At 34.3% G+C, this 18,899-nt stretch overlaps 4 protein-coding genes across 4 annotated transcripts; 3 read left to right on the top strand and 1 right to left on the bottom strand.

Moving 5' to 3' along the window:
- Positions 1 to 3,236: 3,236 nt before the first annotated feature.
- Positions 3,237 to 4,631, top strand: LOC124919670 (uncharacterized mitochondrial protein AtMg00810-like). The gene is made up of 2 exons (XM_047459979.1): positions 3,237 to 3,458; positions 3,537 to 4,631. The coding sequence occupies exons 1-2, from the start codon at positions 3,237 to 3,239 to the stop codon at positions 4,629 to 4,631; spliced, it is 1,317 nt and encodes a 438-aa protein (XP_047315935.1).
- A 5,746-nt stretch (positions 4,632 to 10,377) lies between these two features.
- On the top strand, positions 10,378 to 11,994 carry LOC124920612 (probable glutathione S-transferase DHAR2, chloroplastic). Its single transcript, XM_047461133.1, has 6 exons — positions 10,378 to 10,690; positions 10,885 to 10,975; positions 11,039 to 11,182; positions 11,255 to 11,372; positions 11,437 to 11,577; positions 11,650 to 11,994. Exons 1-6 carry the CDS (start codon positions 10,453 to 10,455, stop codon positions 11,734 to 11,736), a joined length of 819 nt encoding a protein of 272 aa, XP_047317089.1. The 5' UTR covers positions 10,378 to 10,452; the 3' UTR covers positions 11,737 to 11,994.
- A 2,598-nt stretch (positions 11,995 to 14,592) lies between these two features.
- Positions 14,593 to 15,795, top strand: LOC124920570 (probable transcription factor At5g28040). Its single transcript, XM_047461077.1, has 2 exons — positions 14,593 to 15,217; positions 15,303 to 15,795. Exons 1-2 carry the CDS (start codon positions 14,659 to 14,661, stop codon positions 15,674 to 15,676), a joined length of 933 nt encoding a protein of 310 aa, XP_047317033.1. The 5' UTR covers positions 14,593 to 14,658; the 3' UTR covers positions 15,677 to 15,795.
- A 7-nt stretch (positions 15,796 to 15,802) lies between these two features.
- LOC124920569 lies at positions 15,803 to 17,919 on the bottom strand. Its single transcript, XM_047461076.1, has 4 exons — positions 16,920 to 17,919; positions 16,781 to 16,839; positions 16,593 to 16,721; positions 15,803 to 16,517 (listed from the first exon to the last, which is right to left on the bottom strand). The coding sequence occupies exons 1-4, from the start codon at positions 17,616 to 17,618 to the stop codon at positions 16,022 to 16,024; spliced, it is 1,383 nt and encodes a 460-aa protein (XP_047317032.1). The 5' UTR covers positions 17,619 to 17,919; the 3' UTR covers positions 15,803 to 16,021.
- Positions 17,920 to 18,899: the final 980 nt, after the last annotated feature.

Genomic DNA, 18,899 nt, shown 5'->3' with positions numbered 1-18,899 from the left:
TTCAGTTATGTTCCTACTTCCATCAACAATATACATAATCTTAGGTTTAATGGTTTCATGTAGGAAAAAAAATTGTTATTACTTATTACAAATATGACAAGATGCTTCAGAATTTACAAGTCGTTTATCTGTTAAGTTAATATGATCATTCATGCTAAGGATATAGTCAAATGAATTTAGTACAAAAAATTCAAAAGACTTACTTGTAAAAGAAATTGATGCACTTCCTTTGTTCTTGACTTCTCTCATGTTCTTGAGGAATTGTTTGTACATTTTATACCATGGACATTTCTTGGAAGTCGTCACGATCTGCAGTAGCATGAGTGTTGAAATTAATGTTTTTAATTAAAATAAATATTTTTAATTAATTATGGTATTAATTAGGATAATATTGGGAGGTTATAAGTTACAATATTTAATTCTAAGATAACGAAAAGATTTTTATTTTTATTATATATTTACCTTGTAATGGGATGATTGGTAAATCACAACAAAATAATAATATTTTCATTTCCTTGTATAACCTTCGTTCCTTATTTTTCTCTTCAACCCAACAAAGTGGTATCAGAGCTTCAAGATCGATCCATGGCGATGCTAGGAGATTCTTGGCCGATACGAGGAGCGCAACTCATTTTCGACGGAGAAGATTATGATTATTGGAGTGTTATGATGAAGACACTCCTAGTCTCACAAGATCTGTGGGATTTGGTGGAGAACGGACACATTGAAGATCAAGATGCCGCAGGATCATCAGATCGTTCATCCGATAAAAAGTTGAAGGAGAACAAAAAGAAAGATGCGAAGGCCTTATTTATTATTCAACAAAGTATTTCTCGTAAGCTTTTTTCGAGAATAATAGGGGTTAATACATCGAAGGAAGCGTGGGATATATTGCAAAAGGAATTTGAAGGGAGCGATAAAATGAAGACAGTGAAGCTCCTGACTCTCAAACGAGAGTTTCAAAATTTAAGGATGAAGGAGAAAGAAACTCTACAAGAGTACTTCTCAAGGGTGATCGAAGTTGTAAATCAAATCAAGTGTCTTGGCGATGACTTGACCAACAAAACGGTTTGTGAGAAGATCTTGATAAGTCTTTCTTCAAAGTATGACAATATGGTGGCCATTATTGAAGAAATGAAAGACCTCTCGTCACTCAGTATTCACGATTTGATGGGTTCTCTTGAGATGCATGAACAACGGATGAAGCGACATACCGAAGCTTCCATCGAAAGTGCCTTTCAATCAAAAGTGAGTGTAAAAGAAGATTCTACTGAAAGCTCGAGTAAACGTCAATATTCTCGTGGCGGTGGAAGTTATGGAAGAGGTCGAGGGCGTGGCCGAGGGGGAGGTAGAAACTTCCATGATAACAAATTTTGTCATCATTGTAAAAGATCGGGTCACGTTGAAGAAGACTGTTATCATAAAGGTAAACCTCAATGTTTTAATTGCAAGAGATTTGGTCATATGCAAAAGGATTGTCGAGATCAAAGAAGAGAGCAGGCCAATTATACCGAGGAGAAAAGGAATTGTGAAAGTGATGGAAGCACATTTTTTGCATGTCAAACGGCTATTGGAAAAAATGATAACGAGTGGTATGTTGATAGTGGGTGCAGCAATCACATGACCAGAGATGAGTCAATTTTTTGCAAAATTGACAAGAGTGACACAACTCGGATCACAATGGGTAATGGTGCTGTGGTGAAATCAAATGGAAGAGGTACGATCGCAGTAGATTCAAAGAAAGGTAAATTGCTAATCCATGATGTGTTGTTTGTTCCGGATTTAGCTCAAAATTTGCTGAGTGTTGGGCAGCTTATGCAAAATAATCATGCATTGTACTTCGATGATGATTATTGTAAAATTTTTGACAAGAAAAATAATAGAGAGTTGATTGCAGTTGTTAAGATGGAGAGGAATCGAAATTTTCCTCTTAATCTTAAACCTGCAAGTTGTGCATCGATGAAGACCGATGTTGAAGATATGTCATGGTTGTGGCATAAACGGCTTGGGCATGTGAACTTTGAGAGCTTGAAATTGCTAAGCAGAAAAACTATGGTGTATGGGTTGCCAAATATTGATGACAAGCATGATGTTTGCGAGGCATGTGCTCTTGGTAAAATCCATCGAGAGACGTTTCCGAAAGAAAAAGCCTGGAGAGCAAAATCATTGTTGGAGCTCGTTCACACTGATATCTGTGGTCCGATGTCCAAAAACTCTCACGGAGGTAACAAATATTTTATCACTTTTATCGACGATTTTACAAGAATGTGTTGGGTCTATTTTTTGAGGCAAAAATCAGAAGCACTTTCTGTTTTCAAGAAGTTTCAAAGAATGGCTGAGAGACAAAGTGGTAAGGTGATTAAAAGATTAAGAAGTGATAGAGGAGGAGAATACAACTCGAAGGAGTTCAAGAAATATTGTGAAGATATTGGTCTTGAAAGACAATTGACGACGAGTTATACGCCAGAGCAAAATGGCGTTGCTGAGAGGAAGAATCGAACAATTGTCGAGATGGCGAGAACCATGATGAATGCAAAGGGGTTACCATTGACTTTTTGGGCCGAAGCAACCTATACAGCAGTTTATTTGTTGAATCGTTGTCCGACAAAGGCGGTTGAAAACAAGACACCATTCGAGGCATGGTCCGGGGGTAGAAAGTCGTCAGTCAATCACTTGAAAGTGTTCGGATCCATTTGCTATGCTCATATCCCGATGCAAATGAGAAATAAACTTGAAGATAAAGGTGAAAAATGTATATTCGTTGGCTATAGCACCAAGTCGAAGGGATATCGACTTTTTAGCTTGAAGAAAAATAAGGTGATTGAAAGTCGGGATGTGATCTTTAATGAAAAAGAACAATGGGATTGGAAAGAGAAAGGTGTTGAGGATGTACAGATGCCGGTTTTTGAAGAAGATCGGAGGGAGTCATCTAGACAAGTCAATGAAAGTGGTTATGAAGAAAGTGAGCATCAACAATCTCCGACAACACAACCCGGGGCGAGTTCATCCATTCCGATCCTTACTCCGGTAAAAATGAGAAATTTGAACGACATATATGCTCGATGTAATTTCTGTGTTGTAGAACCTGAAAGTTTTGAACAAGCTATTCAAGAGGAGATTTGGGTGAAAGCAATGGAAGAAGAAATCAACATGATCGAAAAAATGAAACTTGGGAGTTAGTAGAGAAGCCGAAAGAAAAAGATGTGATTGGGTTGAAGTGGATTTACAAGACGAAAATGAGTCCTGATGGTTCGGTTAAAAAATGCAAGGCAAGATTGGTGGCAAAAGGGTATTCTCAACAACCTGGAGTCGACTATCATGAGACATTTGCACCGGTTGCGAGACACGAAACGATAAGGATGTTGATTGCATTAGCCGCTCACAAAGGATGGAAGCTTTACCAACTTGATGTGAAATCTGCATTCTTGAATGGAGTATTGAAAGAAGAGGTGTATGTGGTATAACCACAAGGCTTCAATGTTGAAGGAGAAGAAGAAAAAGTATACAAGTTGAAGAAAGCTTTGTACGGATTGAAGCAAGCACCTCGTGCTTGGTATGGAAATATCGATGAGTATTTCTCTAAAGGAGGATTTTTTAGGAGTCCTAGCGAGCCGACACTCTACATCAAGCATGGTGAATCCGGTATGCTCATAGTCTCTCTTTATGTTGATGACTTGATTTTTACTGGAAATGATGAAAACATGATTAATGAATTCAAAACTGATATGATGAAGAAATATGAGATGAATGATTTAGGTTTGTTACATTATTTCTTGGGTATTGAGATTGATCAAAATGATGGAGGTGTATTTATTTGTCAAAATAAGTATGCCCAAAGCATTCATTCAAAATTTAAAATGGAGAATTGTAATCCCGTGATGACTCCATTGATAGTAAATGAGAAGTTGGTGAAAGATGATGGTAGTGGTGATGCTGATGCGGTACAATATAGAAGTCTGGTTGGGAGTTTGTTGTACCTTACGATTACAAGACCCGATATCATGTATGCTACGGGTTTATTATCTCGGTTTATGCACCGACCAAGCAAAATTCATCTTGGAGTTGCAAAGAGAGTGTTGCGATACATTAAAGGGACTATGGAGTATGGTCTCATGTTTGAAAAAAATGATAGTGAAGATATTGAGTTGTTTGGGTTCTGTGATAGCGATTGGGCTGGAAGCATGGATGACATGAAGAGTACATCCGGGTATTGTTATTCACTAGGTTCAGGTATTTTTTCATGGGCCTCGAAAAAGCAAGAGAGAGTTGCACATTCCTCCGCCGAAGCGGAATACGTATCGGCAAACGAAGCAACCAAACAAGTGGTTTGGCTAAGGAAGATTTTAGAAGACATGGGGGAGAAACAAGATATGGCTACAGTTCTCTTTTGCGATAGCAAATCGGCAATTGCTATGTCGAAAAATGCGGTATTTCATAGTCGAACAAAACACATCAACCTTAAACATCACTACATTCGTGAAGCAGTGGATGATGAAGAAGTAATGATCAAGCACGTAAAGACTGAAGATCAACTTGCAGATATCTTCACTAAAGCACTTCCTTTAAACAAATTCGTCTACTTACGAGATTTGTTAGGCATGACCAACAAAAACATTAAGGGGGAGTGTTGAAATTAATGTTTTTAATTAAAATAAATATTTTTAATTAATTATGGTATTAATTAGGATAATATTGGGAGGTTATAAGTTATAATATTTAATTCTAAGATAACGAAAAGATTTTAATTTTTATTATATATTTACCTTGTAATGGGATGATTGGTGAATCACAACAAAATAATAATATTTTCATTTCCTTTTGTAACCTTCGTTCCATATTTTTCTCTTCAACCCAACAATGAGCAGCAACATAGTTCTTATTCTTTTTAACATTTTCTTTTGGTTGTTTTTACCACTCATGATAGAGTACAATCTTGAAGCATCCTTGCTTCATATGGCCTTTTTCTCCACAGTATGTGAATGCCCATGTTTTACCTTTAAAATCTTTTGTATATTTTTCAGTTTTTTCCTTGAGAACCATTGCAGATTCTTGAAATGGTCTTTTCTGTCTAGACTTCTTTTTCACATTCCGAAGCATTGTGAATAACTTTTCCTCATCAAGTCAATGATCTTTCATAAGAATTTGGTCCTTAATGTACTCCGACCTCTCATTGAGATCCATTAAAAACTGCAATAACTTCAACTCTTCATTCTTGAAACATTTCAGCTTCAAGAAAACATTCATCACAGTCATACTTAAGTTCTTAAGTCCCATCATTTCATCCCACAACAATCTGACCTTAAATTAATATTTCTCTAAATCCAGATCATCTTGTTGGTCGAAACTAATATCCTTCTAAAGGTTGTATCTCCTCGGTCGTATTTCCTTCACAACGATACTTATTCTCAAGCCACAAGTATGTTGGTTTTCTTTGACTGGAATCTCCTTCCAATCATTGCTTCAATGGTGTAGCATCTACAATCGTCCACTATTCATCATCATCAATATTATTTGCTTAAATAGTTAGAATATTGTTTTTAAAAAAATTAATTATATATTTTTTATTATTACTATTTAAATTAAATTTATAAAAATAATAATTTAAATAGTAATATTAAATTATTGCAATATTTTAACTTATTTTAATATTATCTATTTAACTTAATTTCTTCTTTGGTGCTTGCTGTCTTTTAAGTTAATTTGTTTTGTAGGTTGGTAGGTAATATATGAAAATAATCTGACACATTTTAGATGGCAATATATAATGTATTTTATTTGGTTAAGTATAATATAATATAATATATGAAAAAAATAATTATAGTTGTCAGTACAGCTAAACCGGAACCCAAGGAATGTCATCCGACGAAAACTATATATTGTAAGACGAACCATTATCTACCCACAGTCGACAAAGAGTCTCGGATTCCTGATTGATCGAGCAACCATATAGCCGATTTCAGCAGACCATGGTGAACATAACCTCCGTCGAACATCTGCATACCAAGGCGATTGTCTAATAGAAGCTTATAATCGCTCTCTTTAATCAAATTGAGGCCGCGAATGTCTATTACGATCTCTTCGTGCTTGTGGTCAGCGTAGATGATATATGGCGGCGCTTTTCCTTCAGTTTGCTCGTATGTAACACACTTGACTATATATATAAACTCTTATTGACAAAAACAAATAGATGTATAAAAAATTTAAAAATAGTAATAAAATAGGGAGTAAAATAATGAATTAAAAGTAAGTATTAAATATATATATATATATATATATATATATATATATATATATATATATATATATATTTAAATGAATTGGTAATAGTATTTAGGTAACCTAATGTACTTGTGACGCGAGAATAAAAAAAAAAAACATTTACAAAGTTAAAATAAACGATACTCATTTCTTCGTGGTCGTCATCATCTTCATCGTTTTTATTATTCTGTTCGTCGTCAACATCTATGGTCTAAACATGAGAATGCTTCAATGGTTAGAACAACTTAGTGATTGTCTTCATCCTCTCATTCATCGTTGTTTTCATTATTCATAAAAAAAAATGATAACAAATTAGAAGACATTCATTTAACATTTTTCATCAACACCGACCTCTTACTCTATTTTTTTAGTTAACCAAATATATATACATTCTTAACTAATAGACTTCTCATATTATTAATTTTGTTACCTCACTTCTGCACTTAATCATCTCAACAGTACCAACATACTTCACCATTACTTTTGACAAATCAACCATTTAATCATATTATCAACATTTTTACCCTCATTTCTTCGGTAAACCAACAAATTCATTCATATGTTTAACAACCAATATTTTTTGTTCTCCAATGAACATCTCAGTACTAATCTCGTGACCTCATTTCGAGTATTTTGTACCTCAACCATCTCATATCATTATTGTGATCCTCTTTACACTCACTTCAGCAAACCAAACACCAATCCAATAAACATTTCATCTTATGACATCACTTTCACACTTCGGTCAACTAACTATTTTAGTCACACATTTAACCACCAATATTCTTTTTCACAATAGAAAACTCTCATTACTAATATTATGACCTCACACACTTTCATACGTATCTTATCCCTCGCCAAACCAACCACCAAAATCCAAATTGACCTTTCAATCTCGTGACCTCACACTTTAGACGCTTCTTATCCCTCGACAAAGCAACCATCAATCTCAATCGATCTCTAATATTGTGACCTTACACTTCTGTCAATCAACATCTCATTCACATATATTTTTAACCACCAATCACATTTGATCTTTAATCTCGTGATCTTATGATCCTTTGTTACCGATCTTTTATCTGTTAGCAAATCAACCACCAATCTCAATCTTACTAGCTTCTTATCCTTTGACAAATCAGTCACTAATTCATCGACCTCTCATCTCATGACCTCATACTTTTACATGCTTCTAATCCCTCTACAAACCAACTACCAACTACCAATCACAATTGAGTTTTAATCTCGTGACCTTACAATCCTTTGTTATCGACATTTTATCCATCGACAAATAACCACCAATTCCAATGGACCTCTCATCTTGACCTCATTACTTTCACACGCCTTGTATCTCTCGTCAAACCACCCAACAATCCCAATAAACTTCTTCATCTCGTGACATCACACTTTTACATGTCTCTTATCTCTTAGCAAACCAATCACTAATTGACAAATCACACTTTCACACGCCTCTTTTATCTCTCGACAAACCAACCACCGACTTGAATCGACTTCTTATCCCTTGACAAACTAACCACTAAATCCAATGTTACTGACCTCTTATTCATCAGTAAACTAATTACCAATCCTGATTGACCTCTTACCTCTTAAACTCACACTTACATGCCTCTAATCCCTTAATAAACCAATAATCAATTCCAATCGAACTCTTATCTCGTAAATTTATGATCCTTTGTTACCGACCTCTTTATCCCTTAGCAACCAAACAACAATCCTAATGTTTCCAGTCTATTATCCCTCGACAAACCAACCATTAATCGCAACCGACCTTTAATCTCGTCACCACATTATCATTTGTTACCGCTCTCTTATTCCTTGTCAAACCACATCCCAATCATATTATCACAAGTCCATTATCCATCGGAAAATAGATGTTACCAGACTTTTATCCCTCAACAAACCAACCATCAATTTCAATCACACTTTTACACATCTCTTATCACTCAGTAAACTAACCACCAATTTTAATTATATTTTCACACGCCTCTTATCACTCAACAGACCAACCACCAATCTCAATCACATTTTTACACTTCTTTTATCTCTCGGTAAACTAACCACCAAACTTAATCACACTTTCACACGTCTCTTATCTCTTAACAAACCAGCCACCAATCTCAATCAACTTCTAATCTCGTGAACTCGTGATTCTTTGTTACTAACATATTATCCTTCGATAAAACGCATCTCAATCATAACACGTCTATTATCCCTAGACAAACCAATTACCAATCCCAATCGTTCTCTTATCTCGTACCCTCACACTTACATGTCTCTGATCCCTCAGAAAACCAATAACCAATCCCAATCGACCTCTAATCTTGTAACTTTACGATCCTTTATTACCGAGCTCTTTATCCATTGACAAACTAACCACCAATCTTAATGTTACCAACTTATTATCCCTTAGAAAACCAATTGTCAATCTTAATCGACCTTTAATCAAGTCACCTCATGATCCTATGTTACCTCATCTCTTGGCAAACCACATCTTAATCATACTTTCACAAGTCTCTTATCACTCGGTAAACCGATGCTACCAACCTCTTATCCCTCAGCAAACCAACCATCAATCTCAATCACACTTTTACACGCCTCTTATTTCTCGGTAAACTAAACACCAATCACAATCATATTACACGCTTCTTATTCCTCAACAAATCAACCACCAATTTCAATCACATTTTCACACGTCTCTTATCCCTTAGAAAATTAACTACCAATCTTAATCACACTTTTGCATGTCTCTTATTTCTCAACAAACCAACCATTAATCTCAATCGTCCTCTAATCTCTTGACCTCATAATCTTTTGTTACCCGCCTCTTATTCCTCGATAGACCACATCTTTATCACACTTTCAAACGCCTCTTATCCATAGGAAAACAAATCTCAAACGACCTCTTATCTCGTAACCTCACACTTTCACATTTACACGTCTCCGATCCCTCAACAAACCAACAACCAATCCCAATCGACCTCTAATCTTGTGACTCTACGATCATTTGTTACTAACATCTTTATCCCTTGACAAATTAACCACCAATCCTAATGTTACCAGCTTATTATCCCTTGGTAAGCCAATTATCAATCTCAATCGACCTTTAATCTTGTCACCTCATGATCATTTGTTATTGGTTTTATCTATTGGCAAACCACATCTTAATCATACTTTAACAATCCTTTTATCCCTTAGCAAATCGATGTTACTAGCCTCTTATTTCTCGTTAAACCAATCATTAATCTTAATCACACTTTTATACGTCTCTTATCTATTGGTAAACTAACCACTAATCTCAATCATATTTTCACACGTTTTTTATCCCTCGACAAACCAACCACTAATCTCAATCACATTTTCACACGTCTCTTATCTTTCGGCAAACCAACCATCAATCTTAATTACACTTTCACACATCTCTTATTTTTCAATAAACCAACTACCAATCTCAATCAACTTCTAATCTCGTGACCTCAAGATCTTTGTTACCGAACGCTTATCTCTCGGCAAACCACATCTCAATCACACTTTCACACTTTTCTTATCACTAGGCAAACCAACCAACAATCTCAATCGATATTTAATTTTGTGACCTCACACTTTGGTTAATCAAATATTTGATTCTAATTTTTTAACCACTCTCATTTGTTACCGGCCTCTTATATCTCGACTAAACCACATCACAATCACACTTGGTTAAAAAGTTGTATTTATTTTTTTTGTTAAGTTGTAAATTCGAAATATACCTATAACATTTTTCATTTTATTTTTAATCGTTTGAAGTTTATTCGGTAATCCAACGATTCGACTTCAAGTATTCATTTACTCTTTTATATATATATATATATATATATATATATATATATATATATAATATATATATCTAAATTAACTAAAGATGGATAAACCAAGAAAATTAGTTAATTATTATTATTATAAAATTTATTCCTAAAATATATATTTTTTAAAATAGAGAAATATTTATGTAATTTTTTTTGTTACAGGTTCAATTAAACTGTTTGATTATATGAGATTTTTTTTTTTTTATCAAAAAATCAAGAGAAAAAAATGAAAAATCATATTATTGAGGGGGCAAGGAGGTTTGTTTGTGTGGCTGTTGTACCTCACGATCTTGCCCGTTCGCCTCTCTCTAGTAGTGTGTTTGAGAGTTCAGGAATGTCGACCGCCGGAATATATTCGCCGGCTTCGATTCTCTCGGCATCCGTCAAACACCTTGCGTGCTCTACGCATTATGCTCGCATTTCCCCTATCTCCACATACCGCTTGAACCGCTCGAGCCACCTTCAATTCCGGACAAAACTTTCCTCCATTTCGTCCTCTGCTGCGGCACTCTCCGATCCTTTCGAAGTCTGCGTCAAGGCTTCTCTCACCACCCCCAATAAGCTCGGCGACTGTAAGTCCTTTTAATCTTCTGTGGGGACGAAACTGCTCCCAAGTTAAACCTAATTTAGATATGCAACAATTTGAATTGTCGACAAAATATGCAATTGAAGATTGTATGAAAACCATATTTGAAAATAATGTTTCTTTTAAGTTAGTCTCTGTTCTTCTTTCATGGAAGGATGAGTTGATGAATGATTTGTTCAGGTCCATTTACCCAGAGAGTTCTTCTTACATTGGAGGAAAAACATCTGCCTTATGATATGAAGTTGGTTGATCTAACAAATAAGCCAGAATGGTAATAACAATCTACATTTTATTTATATTGTTATGAACATGAACTAAACAATCTGTATTATAGGTTCTTAAAAATCAGTCCAGAAGGAAAAGTTCCAGTTCTAAAGCTGGAGGAGAAATGGATAGCAGACTCAGATGTAATCACACAAACCCTAGAAGATAAATACCCTATTCCACCATTGGCAACCCCTCCAGAAAAAGCTACAGTGTAAGCCCCCCTCAATTATGATCATGAAATCTATCATATAGATTGACTGTAAAAATGAATTTTCTTGTATAGTGGATCAAAGATCTTCTCAACATTCATTGGTTTCCTTAAAAGCAAAGATCCAAATGATGGAACAGAGCAGGCATTACTGGACGAGCTGGCTGCATTTGATGCTTACATAAAAGATAATGTGAGCTTCAAATTGTATTTCTTATTATACATACATACATGCACTTCAATTTGTATTTCTGCAGGGCCCTTTTATTAACGGTAAAAGTGTCTCGGCTTCGGATTTGTCGCTTGGACCTAAGCTTCACCATTTGGAGGTTGTATTAGGATATTACAAGAACTGGTCAGTTCCAGACACTCTCCCACATGTCAAGTCATATATGAAGGTATAATATTATGCACACTTTTACTATGTTTGATGGTTTATCTGACAACTATACGATTACGATTATATGTAGACTATATTCTCCTTGGATTCGTTCATTAAAACGCGGGCTTTGACAGAGGATATCATTGAAGGCTGGCGATCTAAAGTGTCGGGTTAACTAAATTAGAGTCTTAGATTAGAAGGCAACTTGAAGGGGTGGAATATTTGAGTCTATGTTTACTAAGCTTGATGGTTTATTTAAGCCAATGAAAAGAGTCTGTAGATGGAATAAAATGTTGTCATATTAGTAATTGTTTGCTTTTGTGCTTTAATAAAGTCATTTACAGATTAACCAAGTGTTAAGTTTTGGAGGGCTAATCAGTTCACTTTTTAATTACTTTAGGGTTAATATGATCTTTCCTAAATTTGTTTAATCCCTTTAAACACATATGACCTTTCCATCATATCATTGATTTATTGAGAGGGCTATTTAAATTTGAATCATTTGTTTCTACCCTACTTAAAAAACACACAATGTAAAAGGTAAACAATATATATTTTAAAATAAGAAGAAGAATGGATGTAATAATATGTTAAATCTTTCTTATTTGAACTTTGAAATATATGAATATAGTGTGAAAATTTTGCTATGGGAAAAGGGTCCTTTTGCTTATTATGATTGATGTCTTTTGTTTCTCATATGATATTTGCTTTATGAAGTTGTATTTTTAACTTTTATAAAATTGTGCAATTTGTTATAATAAATATAAAAAATATTTGTATGTGTTATCTTGCTATAATATTTATTTTAATTAATAGCCATTTGTTTTTCAGATTACAATCCATAATAAAGAAAAAGTTGATTTATGGAAAAAAAAAAATTGATGACATAATCAATATGGTTTTCATTTGTCAACCTAATATAAAGTAGTGTTTTTTTTATTATCACTTATTTGTTGAAGTGTAGGCGGGAATTTACTTAATTTTATTTAAAAAATATGGTTTTTTTAAGGTAAAATTTGAACTTATAACAAAATAATTATTTTAATTTTTTTTTATTATGAACCATTATCTTAAATACTTTTAGTAAATTTAAATATATATATATATATTTTTTATTTTTTTTGGTTAAAGACTGCCCTAATATGTGAGCTTTACTCTAGTAATTACTAATTACTATTAGCGATTGGATCATACTAGTTTTTTACCTTAAAAAAAATAAACAAATATTAGCTTTGAAAAAAAAAAATCCTTACACTTCTTTATAGGTTTACAAACAAACGGTTCTTAAGGAGCAAATTCAGTCCTCTTTCAAGATTCTCTCTTTCTCTCATCAAGATTCTATCAAAATCTCTCTTTCTCTCCTATAATCTATAAACCAATTAAGGGTTTGCATCAGATACCTTTTTCATTTAGAAATTATAAGAAATAAGCCAAGCATGTATCTGTTTTAAGGATCTTTCTGAAAAATGTACGTATAATAGGTAGTTTCATGATCAGGGCGATTTGGAAGAAGTGTTTCTTGTTTTGTTTGACATACATCTTTTTGCCTATGTAAGTGCAGTTTCTTTGTTTACTTGGGAGATTGAAGAAAGTTTCTGATTGCAAGCAATGGATGATTGGGGTAAAATACTTTCTGATTCTTGATCCCAACCCCTTTTAGGTTTTTAACTGAATGTTCATCTTACAGAGGAGGAACATGCTTCAAATCTCATTAGAAAAGAGGAATTAATAGGAAAGTGGGATGATGAAGATGTGGATGATAATGGTGTAAAAGAATCTTGGGAAGATGAGGATGAAGATGAGGATTCTGCTCCAGTAATGGTTTTTAATATTTGATAGCATTAATTACACTATTGTTTTCATCTATTTCTGAATTATATATATTATCAGGCATCTCCTGCTGAAAAGGTCCCGGATAAATCAACTGCCGAAAATGGGAAAGGTGGTGTTGAAGTAGAGAAGGAACCATCACTTGATTCTATGGCGGAAAAGCTTAGCCAACTAAGGTACAATTGTTAATTGTTATGCTAAAATCATGAATAGATCGAGGTGTTACATTTTCATTTCTTCCATTAATAAATTGCAGGCTTCTGGAGGAGAAGGAGAAAGCTGATCACGAGTCTATTGCTAAAGGAGATGATGATGAGAAAGAATCTTTGATAGTTTCATCCCAAATCTGAATATGTTTTAGTCAATACTATTGTATACTCTTGTTTGGTATTGGGTTTTTTAGGATTTTTTTTTTAGAAAAAAAGAGAGGTTATTTTTTGTTTTTAAGTTAGAATTTAGGTAGTTAGACAATATAGGTTCGTACTTACATTAAATTGGATTCGAACTATTAAAATAAAATTGTAGTAATATGGTGTGAGGAGGTTTTTACATTATACAATTAAACAAAATGCCCGTTATCTTATTTTTATTATTTTTATTGTATATTTATATTTTTTCTAATTAATTTGTCAAGTTTTAAAATAAAATGTTATTTAGAGACGTTTTAGGTATATATTTTTAAATTTAGTGTTGTTTTCAAGATTTATCGTTTTAAGTTGATAAAAAATGTGTAATCTCATAAAAGATTGAGAAAAATTGAATAGTATTTAAATTTGGAATTTATTTTTTAAATAATTTAGTAACCGCGTACCTTTGTGTACAAATTATTTATTTGAATATATTTGTGTTTTAAATTGCTGAAAACAGTTTTAATGACTTAAAATCGGTAAATTAATTAAAAAAAATTAAAAGAATAAAAAAAGTATTATTATTTTAAATGTGATAAATTAGTTAATAGAAAAGAATATGTTAGAATAAAAACTAAGGAGACGAGTATTCATTCATTTGTGAAAAAACATTAACTAAAATGTTAAAAAGTTCGAGCCCTCTCAAATAGCAATAAAATTTACTATACAAATGGATTATTTTGAACTAAAAATGTGAAGCAAAATCACATTCGTAACATTAGGGTTAATTTCGTTTAGTAATATAAGTTTTAAGGGATATTTGATAATTTGTTTCCATAAAGAAGGAACACTCGTAAATAGAATAGAAAGAGCCCGTAAGGCAAAACCATCAAAATTAGGTGTCGAACCTTGATCCAGCCATGGACTCCACCTTACCAGCACCAACGTCGAATCCTTCACCCTCCATTAAATCTTCATCCTCTTCTTACAAATTCAAGCTCCCGGTCAAACGCAAAAACGATGATCTCATCTCCTCAAACCCTAACCACCAAAACGCAGCAGACGACGAGGAGGACGATGATGAGGAAGAAGAAGATGGAGATGGTGCCTATGTAAGGATCGCTTCAGGCGATCGCAACAAAGCACCGTTCAAATTCCACCGGATATGGACTGAACCAGATGAGATTCGATTTCTTAATGGCCTCCTGGATTGTGCCTCTGATGGTCTTTCTTTCCCTAGGGATCTTCATATCTTCTATTCTAGATTCTCCGGCACAATGTCTAAACCATATTCAAAATCGCAGCTATCCGAGAAGCTTCGTCGCCTGCGGAAGAAATTCAGAGTGATCTCGTCGCGACTCGAGAGGGGACTTGATAAATCGCTTCTATCTCCGCACGATCGAGCGCTCTATGATCTCTCTAAGCAGCTTTGGGATCCGGGGTTTGGTTCAAGATCTCCGTTTGTTTGCGGAAACAACAGTAAGGGACTCTGTTTTTGTGTTTTGCTTTTTAAGGATTTTGGTTCACTAATAATGTTTCCAATTTTGATCTCCAACTCAAATAGGCTCCAACTCAAAGAAATCCAAAAACAACTTGATTGGGATAAAAGTTAGCTTCTCCCCATCTCTGCCCTCCATATCCACTACATCAATGCCCAACAATCAAGAACAACATGATGATGCTAAACTGAGGGAGGTGAATGTTGAATTCATGGGTAGTTTCGATGGAGGGGATTTGGGGATGATTGCGGCAAAGACAGTGATCAATGTGTTTGATCAAAGCTTGAAAGAGGTCAGAATGACCCTTGTTGGTTCATCATCTTCTTCTTCGAAAGAAGATGAATTTGAGAGAAGATGGAGAGAGCAAAGAGTGGCGGAGCTGGACGTTTGGGCTCGACGAATACGGTTAGTTCTTGAACAATCACTTGTGAAGCAATAGATAATGAATTTTGTGTAACAAACAATGCCATTGATGTATAGGAGTAAGCTCTAGTTCAAATGAATTTGGCTTATGGTAATGGAAATGAAACCCTCAAATAAAGATGTTTCATTTCCTTCCAAATCTTATGATTCCTTAGAATTTTCAAATAATCCCTTAATATTAAATACAAATGAATAATTTGGTCATTTAACCCAGATGAATAATACATCAAACAAGTATTTTTTGCACACAAAAATCGGTTTATTTTGAAAAAAATCCTACATCAAACAAGGGCTATTGCGAAAAAACAAAACAAATAAATATGAGAATTACTTACATACAACATGAGTATTGTGAATCACTCTAGCTACGTCCTCCTCCTTCTTCATGGTGTTGTTTTAATAGGAGTTTGCCTGAATCATTCCTCTTGAAAAGCTTCTCCACCACTTTATCCCAATTTGCTCTTGTCCCACCACCTGCTGTACTGCTGCTGCTTTCGGACAAATCTGCAGTGTTAATAATTCTATCATCATCTTCTTCCTCAATATCCATTCCTTCTTCTTCTTCATAGGAGGTGGTGGTGACTGCATGAGGCACGTTTAAGCTAACAGCTCTCTCCAAAGCATCTTTGTGTTCTTTTTCTATGGTCTGCAACCTCTCAATTCTTTGTGTTTTCGGAGGAGTCATCCTTGTTTTATCTTCCTCTTCTTCATGCTTCATTACTTGTAGAGCCTTCTCTGCTTCTCTCTCAATCCAAATAATTCCATGGTCTGATGTTGCATTGCAAGATAACACAATATGCTCAAACCTTCCATCAACAGGAATTGCTGTTCTTACTACTGGAGGAAACCTTCCACATCTGACAGACATATAAACAAACAATATGAGAAGAGAAGATCAAAATGCTTCCTTTTTTTTTACTTCTAAGACTTACTTGCAAAATTTCCTTTCAACAATATGATACATTCTACCAGGAGCATATAGTCGTCTAGGATCTCTAAGCTTTATGCCTTCTGGTATGAAGGTGTCTCTCAAGCAAATCGCTAACATTAAACAAGGCAAGCTGTCCAAATCATCAAGAGCAGATAAACGAAATGTAAGGAGGAAAAGAAATAAAGATACCAGAAGATGGATTTAAAGATATCTTCCAAAGGCGTTGCTGTTCTTGGCAAGAAATCATCCTGCAGTCAAAAGATCAATTATATAGAATCCAGCATTCTTCTCTGAAGCATTTTAACAAACGGGTGGGTAAGGTGCATACCTGCAACACCACAGAGTAAATCATGTCGGCATACTTGACGGCTAAGTTAAGTGACATACACCTAGCAGGCGCAAGAGCATAGCAACGCAGTTTGTTCCTCGGTATTCCAGCTAGCTGATCACGATGATTCGCCACGATTATAGTTGCCAGTGCAGCTACACCAGAGCCCAAAGAATGTCCGACGAAAACAATCTTGTAAGACGAACCATTATCCACCCACAGTCGACAAAGAGTATCAGATTCCTGATTGAGCAACCAGAGAGCCGATTTCAGCAGACCATGGTGAACGTAACCTCCGTCGAACATCTGCATACCAAGGCGATTGTCTAATAGAAGCTTATAATCGCTCTCCTTAATCAAATTGAGGCCGCGAATGGCTATTACGATCTCCTCGTGTTTGTGGTCAGCGTAGATGATATATGGCGGCGCTTTTCCTTCAGTTTGTTCGTATGTAACACGCTTGACTAACCAATCGGGGTTGAGTCTGTAGCCGCCGGCGGGAGGGAATTTAGGATTGTGAAGATCTTCTTCGTAGACGGCGAGGATTAAGCGGCAAAGGTGAGGAACGGGGAGAAATTCATCGAGTGTAGCTGTTGGCCAGGTGGCGCTATCGTAAGATCCAATGTATGTACAACGTTTCCAGGCCCAACGGCAACAGCCTATTGCAACAACGTACTCCATTCCACAAGCCACCGACATTGTAATCGGAGATCTAGGACGGCCGGACAGAGATGAGTTCGGCGGCGAGAGAACTGCAGTGCTGAGGAATTTGAACGGATTACATTATTAGAATTCTACAAGTGGTGGTTTGATAGAGAGATATGTGGATGATAGCTAAAGAAGATAAAAAGTGTATATTAAAGGTGATACTGATTCACGTGGTGGCTGGAGCTTGAAGACGAAGAACCGGTCACCGGAGAAAGTTACCGGAGAAAGAAAGACGGCCACCAAAAAGCCCTGCGGAGAGAGAAAGTTAGAGAGAGAGATCACATGGCGCGTATTGCTTACAATTTGTAGAATAAAGACAGACAGAAATAGACGTGGCTTTGATTACAACATCTTAATAAATTATCATTTATTTCAATCTTTCTTATTATTACTTTTTTTTTTTTTTCAAAATTTTGTTTTATGATTTATTTGCTTCAAAATATTTAAATATTTTTGTGAGACTTTTATTTATAACTTTCAACAACTTTGATCAAAATTTGTACTTAATTTTTTTTCTATGAATTTTTTTATTATATTTAAAATTTGACTCAATTGTTTTTTTTTTGTTTTGAATTGGGTTGGTTTTATAAGATTAGACTCTAATTTTGAATTTTGGTGTTAGTTATATTATTTTAATGTATTGTGATTATTTTTTTAATTAATTTGACACGTTTTTAAATGAAAAAATATTTATATATGTTTTAGACTTAAATTTTTAAAATTAAGTGTTGTTTTTGAGATTTATGTATTTTAATTTGTCGAAATTGGTTTGAGTGACTAAAAAAAATGTAATCTGACGAAAAATCTAAACAAATTTGAATAGGGATAAATTTTGTATTTATTTTTTTTAAAGAACTTTATAACGACATAACTTTGTGTACGATCTATCAATTTTTTTTGGACATTCAGTATTTTTTAAGATATACGTTTTCAAAACTGTCGAATTCGGTTTAAATACCTTAAAAATGTGTAATAGGTGGAATTATTTAAAAGAATTTGAAAAAATAGAGAATTGTTTTTTTTCTTACAAATTAATAAATTATTTAAATAAAATAAAATATTAGGTTTAAAAGTAAGAAATCAAACCTTCTTTTAAAAACTTTCTATTAGTAAAATTTTGATACTTTAGCTTTTACAACACAATTCAAATTTTAAAAAATGACTCAAATTCGAGTTACAAATAAACCTTTAAAATTTTAAGATAATAAAATAAAAATATTAAATTTAAATAAATCACATCAAACAGCTAACTACATAATAATGTTCATTACA

The sequence above is a fragment of the Impatiens glandulifera genome, chromosome 1 (assembly GCF_907164915.1).
Source record: "Impatiens glandulifera chromosome 1, dImpGla2.1, whole genome shotgun sequence".
NCBI lineage: Eukaryota > Viridiplantae > Streptophyta > Magnoliopsida > Ericales > Balsaminaceae > Impatiens > Impatiens glandulifera.
The sequence above is the reverse complement of the archived record's forward strand: the minus strand, read 5'-3'. Positions and strand labels throughout refer to the sequence as shown.

Coding starts and splice junctions, on each gene's coding strand:
- LOC124920569 (XM_047461076.1), bottom strand. CDS start 17,618: ATGTCGGTGGCTTGTGGAATGGAGTACGTTGTTGCAATAGGCTGTTGC. Junction 16,722..16,780: donor ATCTTTAAATCCATCTTCTG/GTATCTTTATTT, acceptor TGATTTGGACAG/CTTGCCTTGTTTAATGTTAG. Junction 16,518..16,592: donor GTTGAAAGGAAATTTTGCAA/GTAAGTCTTAGA, acceptor TATGTCTGTCAG/ATGTGGAAGGTTTCCTCCAG.
- LOC124920612 (XM_047461133.1), top strand. CDS start 10,453: ATGTCGACCGCCGGAATATATTCGCCGGCTTCGATTCTCTCGGCATCC. Junction 10,976..11,038: donor CTAACAAATAAGCCAGAATG/GTAATAACAATC, acceptor TCTGTATTATAG/GTTCTTAAAAATCAGTCCAG. Junction 11,373..11,436: donor ATGCTTACATAAAAGATAAT/GTGAGCTTCAAA, acceptor GTATTTCTGCAG/GGCCCTTTTATTAACGGTAA.
- LOC124919670 (XM_047459979.1), top strand. CDS start 3,237: ATGAGTCCTGATGGTTCGGTTAAAAAATGCAAGGCAAGATTGGTGGCA. Junction 3,459..3,536: donor TGAAAGAAGAGGTGTATGTG/GTATAACCACAA, acceptor TACGGATTGAAG/CAAGCACCTCGTGCTTGGTA.
- LOC124920570 (XM_047461077.1), top strand. CDS start 14,659: ATGGACTCCACCTTACCAGCACCAACGTCGAATCCTTCACCCTCCATT. Junction 15,218..15,302: donor GTTTGTTTGCGGAAACAACA/GTAAGGGACTCT, acceptor CAACTCAAATAG/GCTCCAACTCAAAGAAATCC.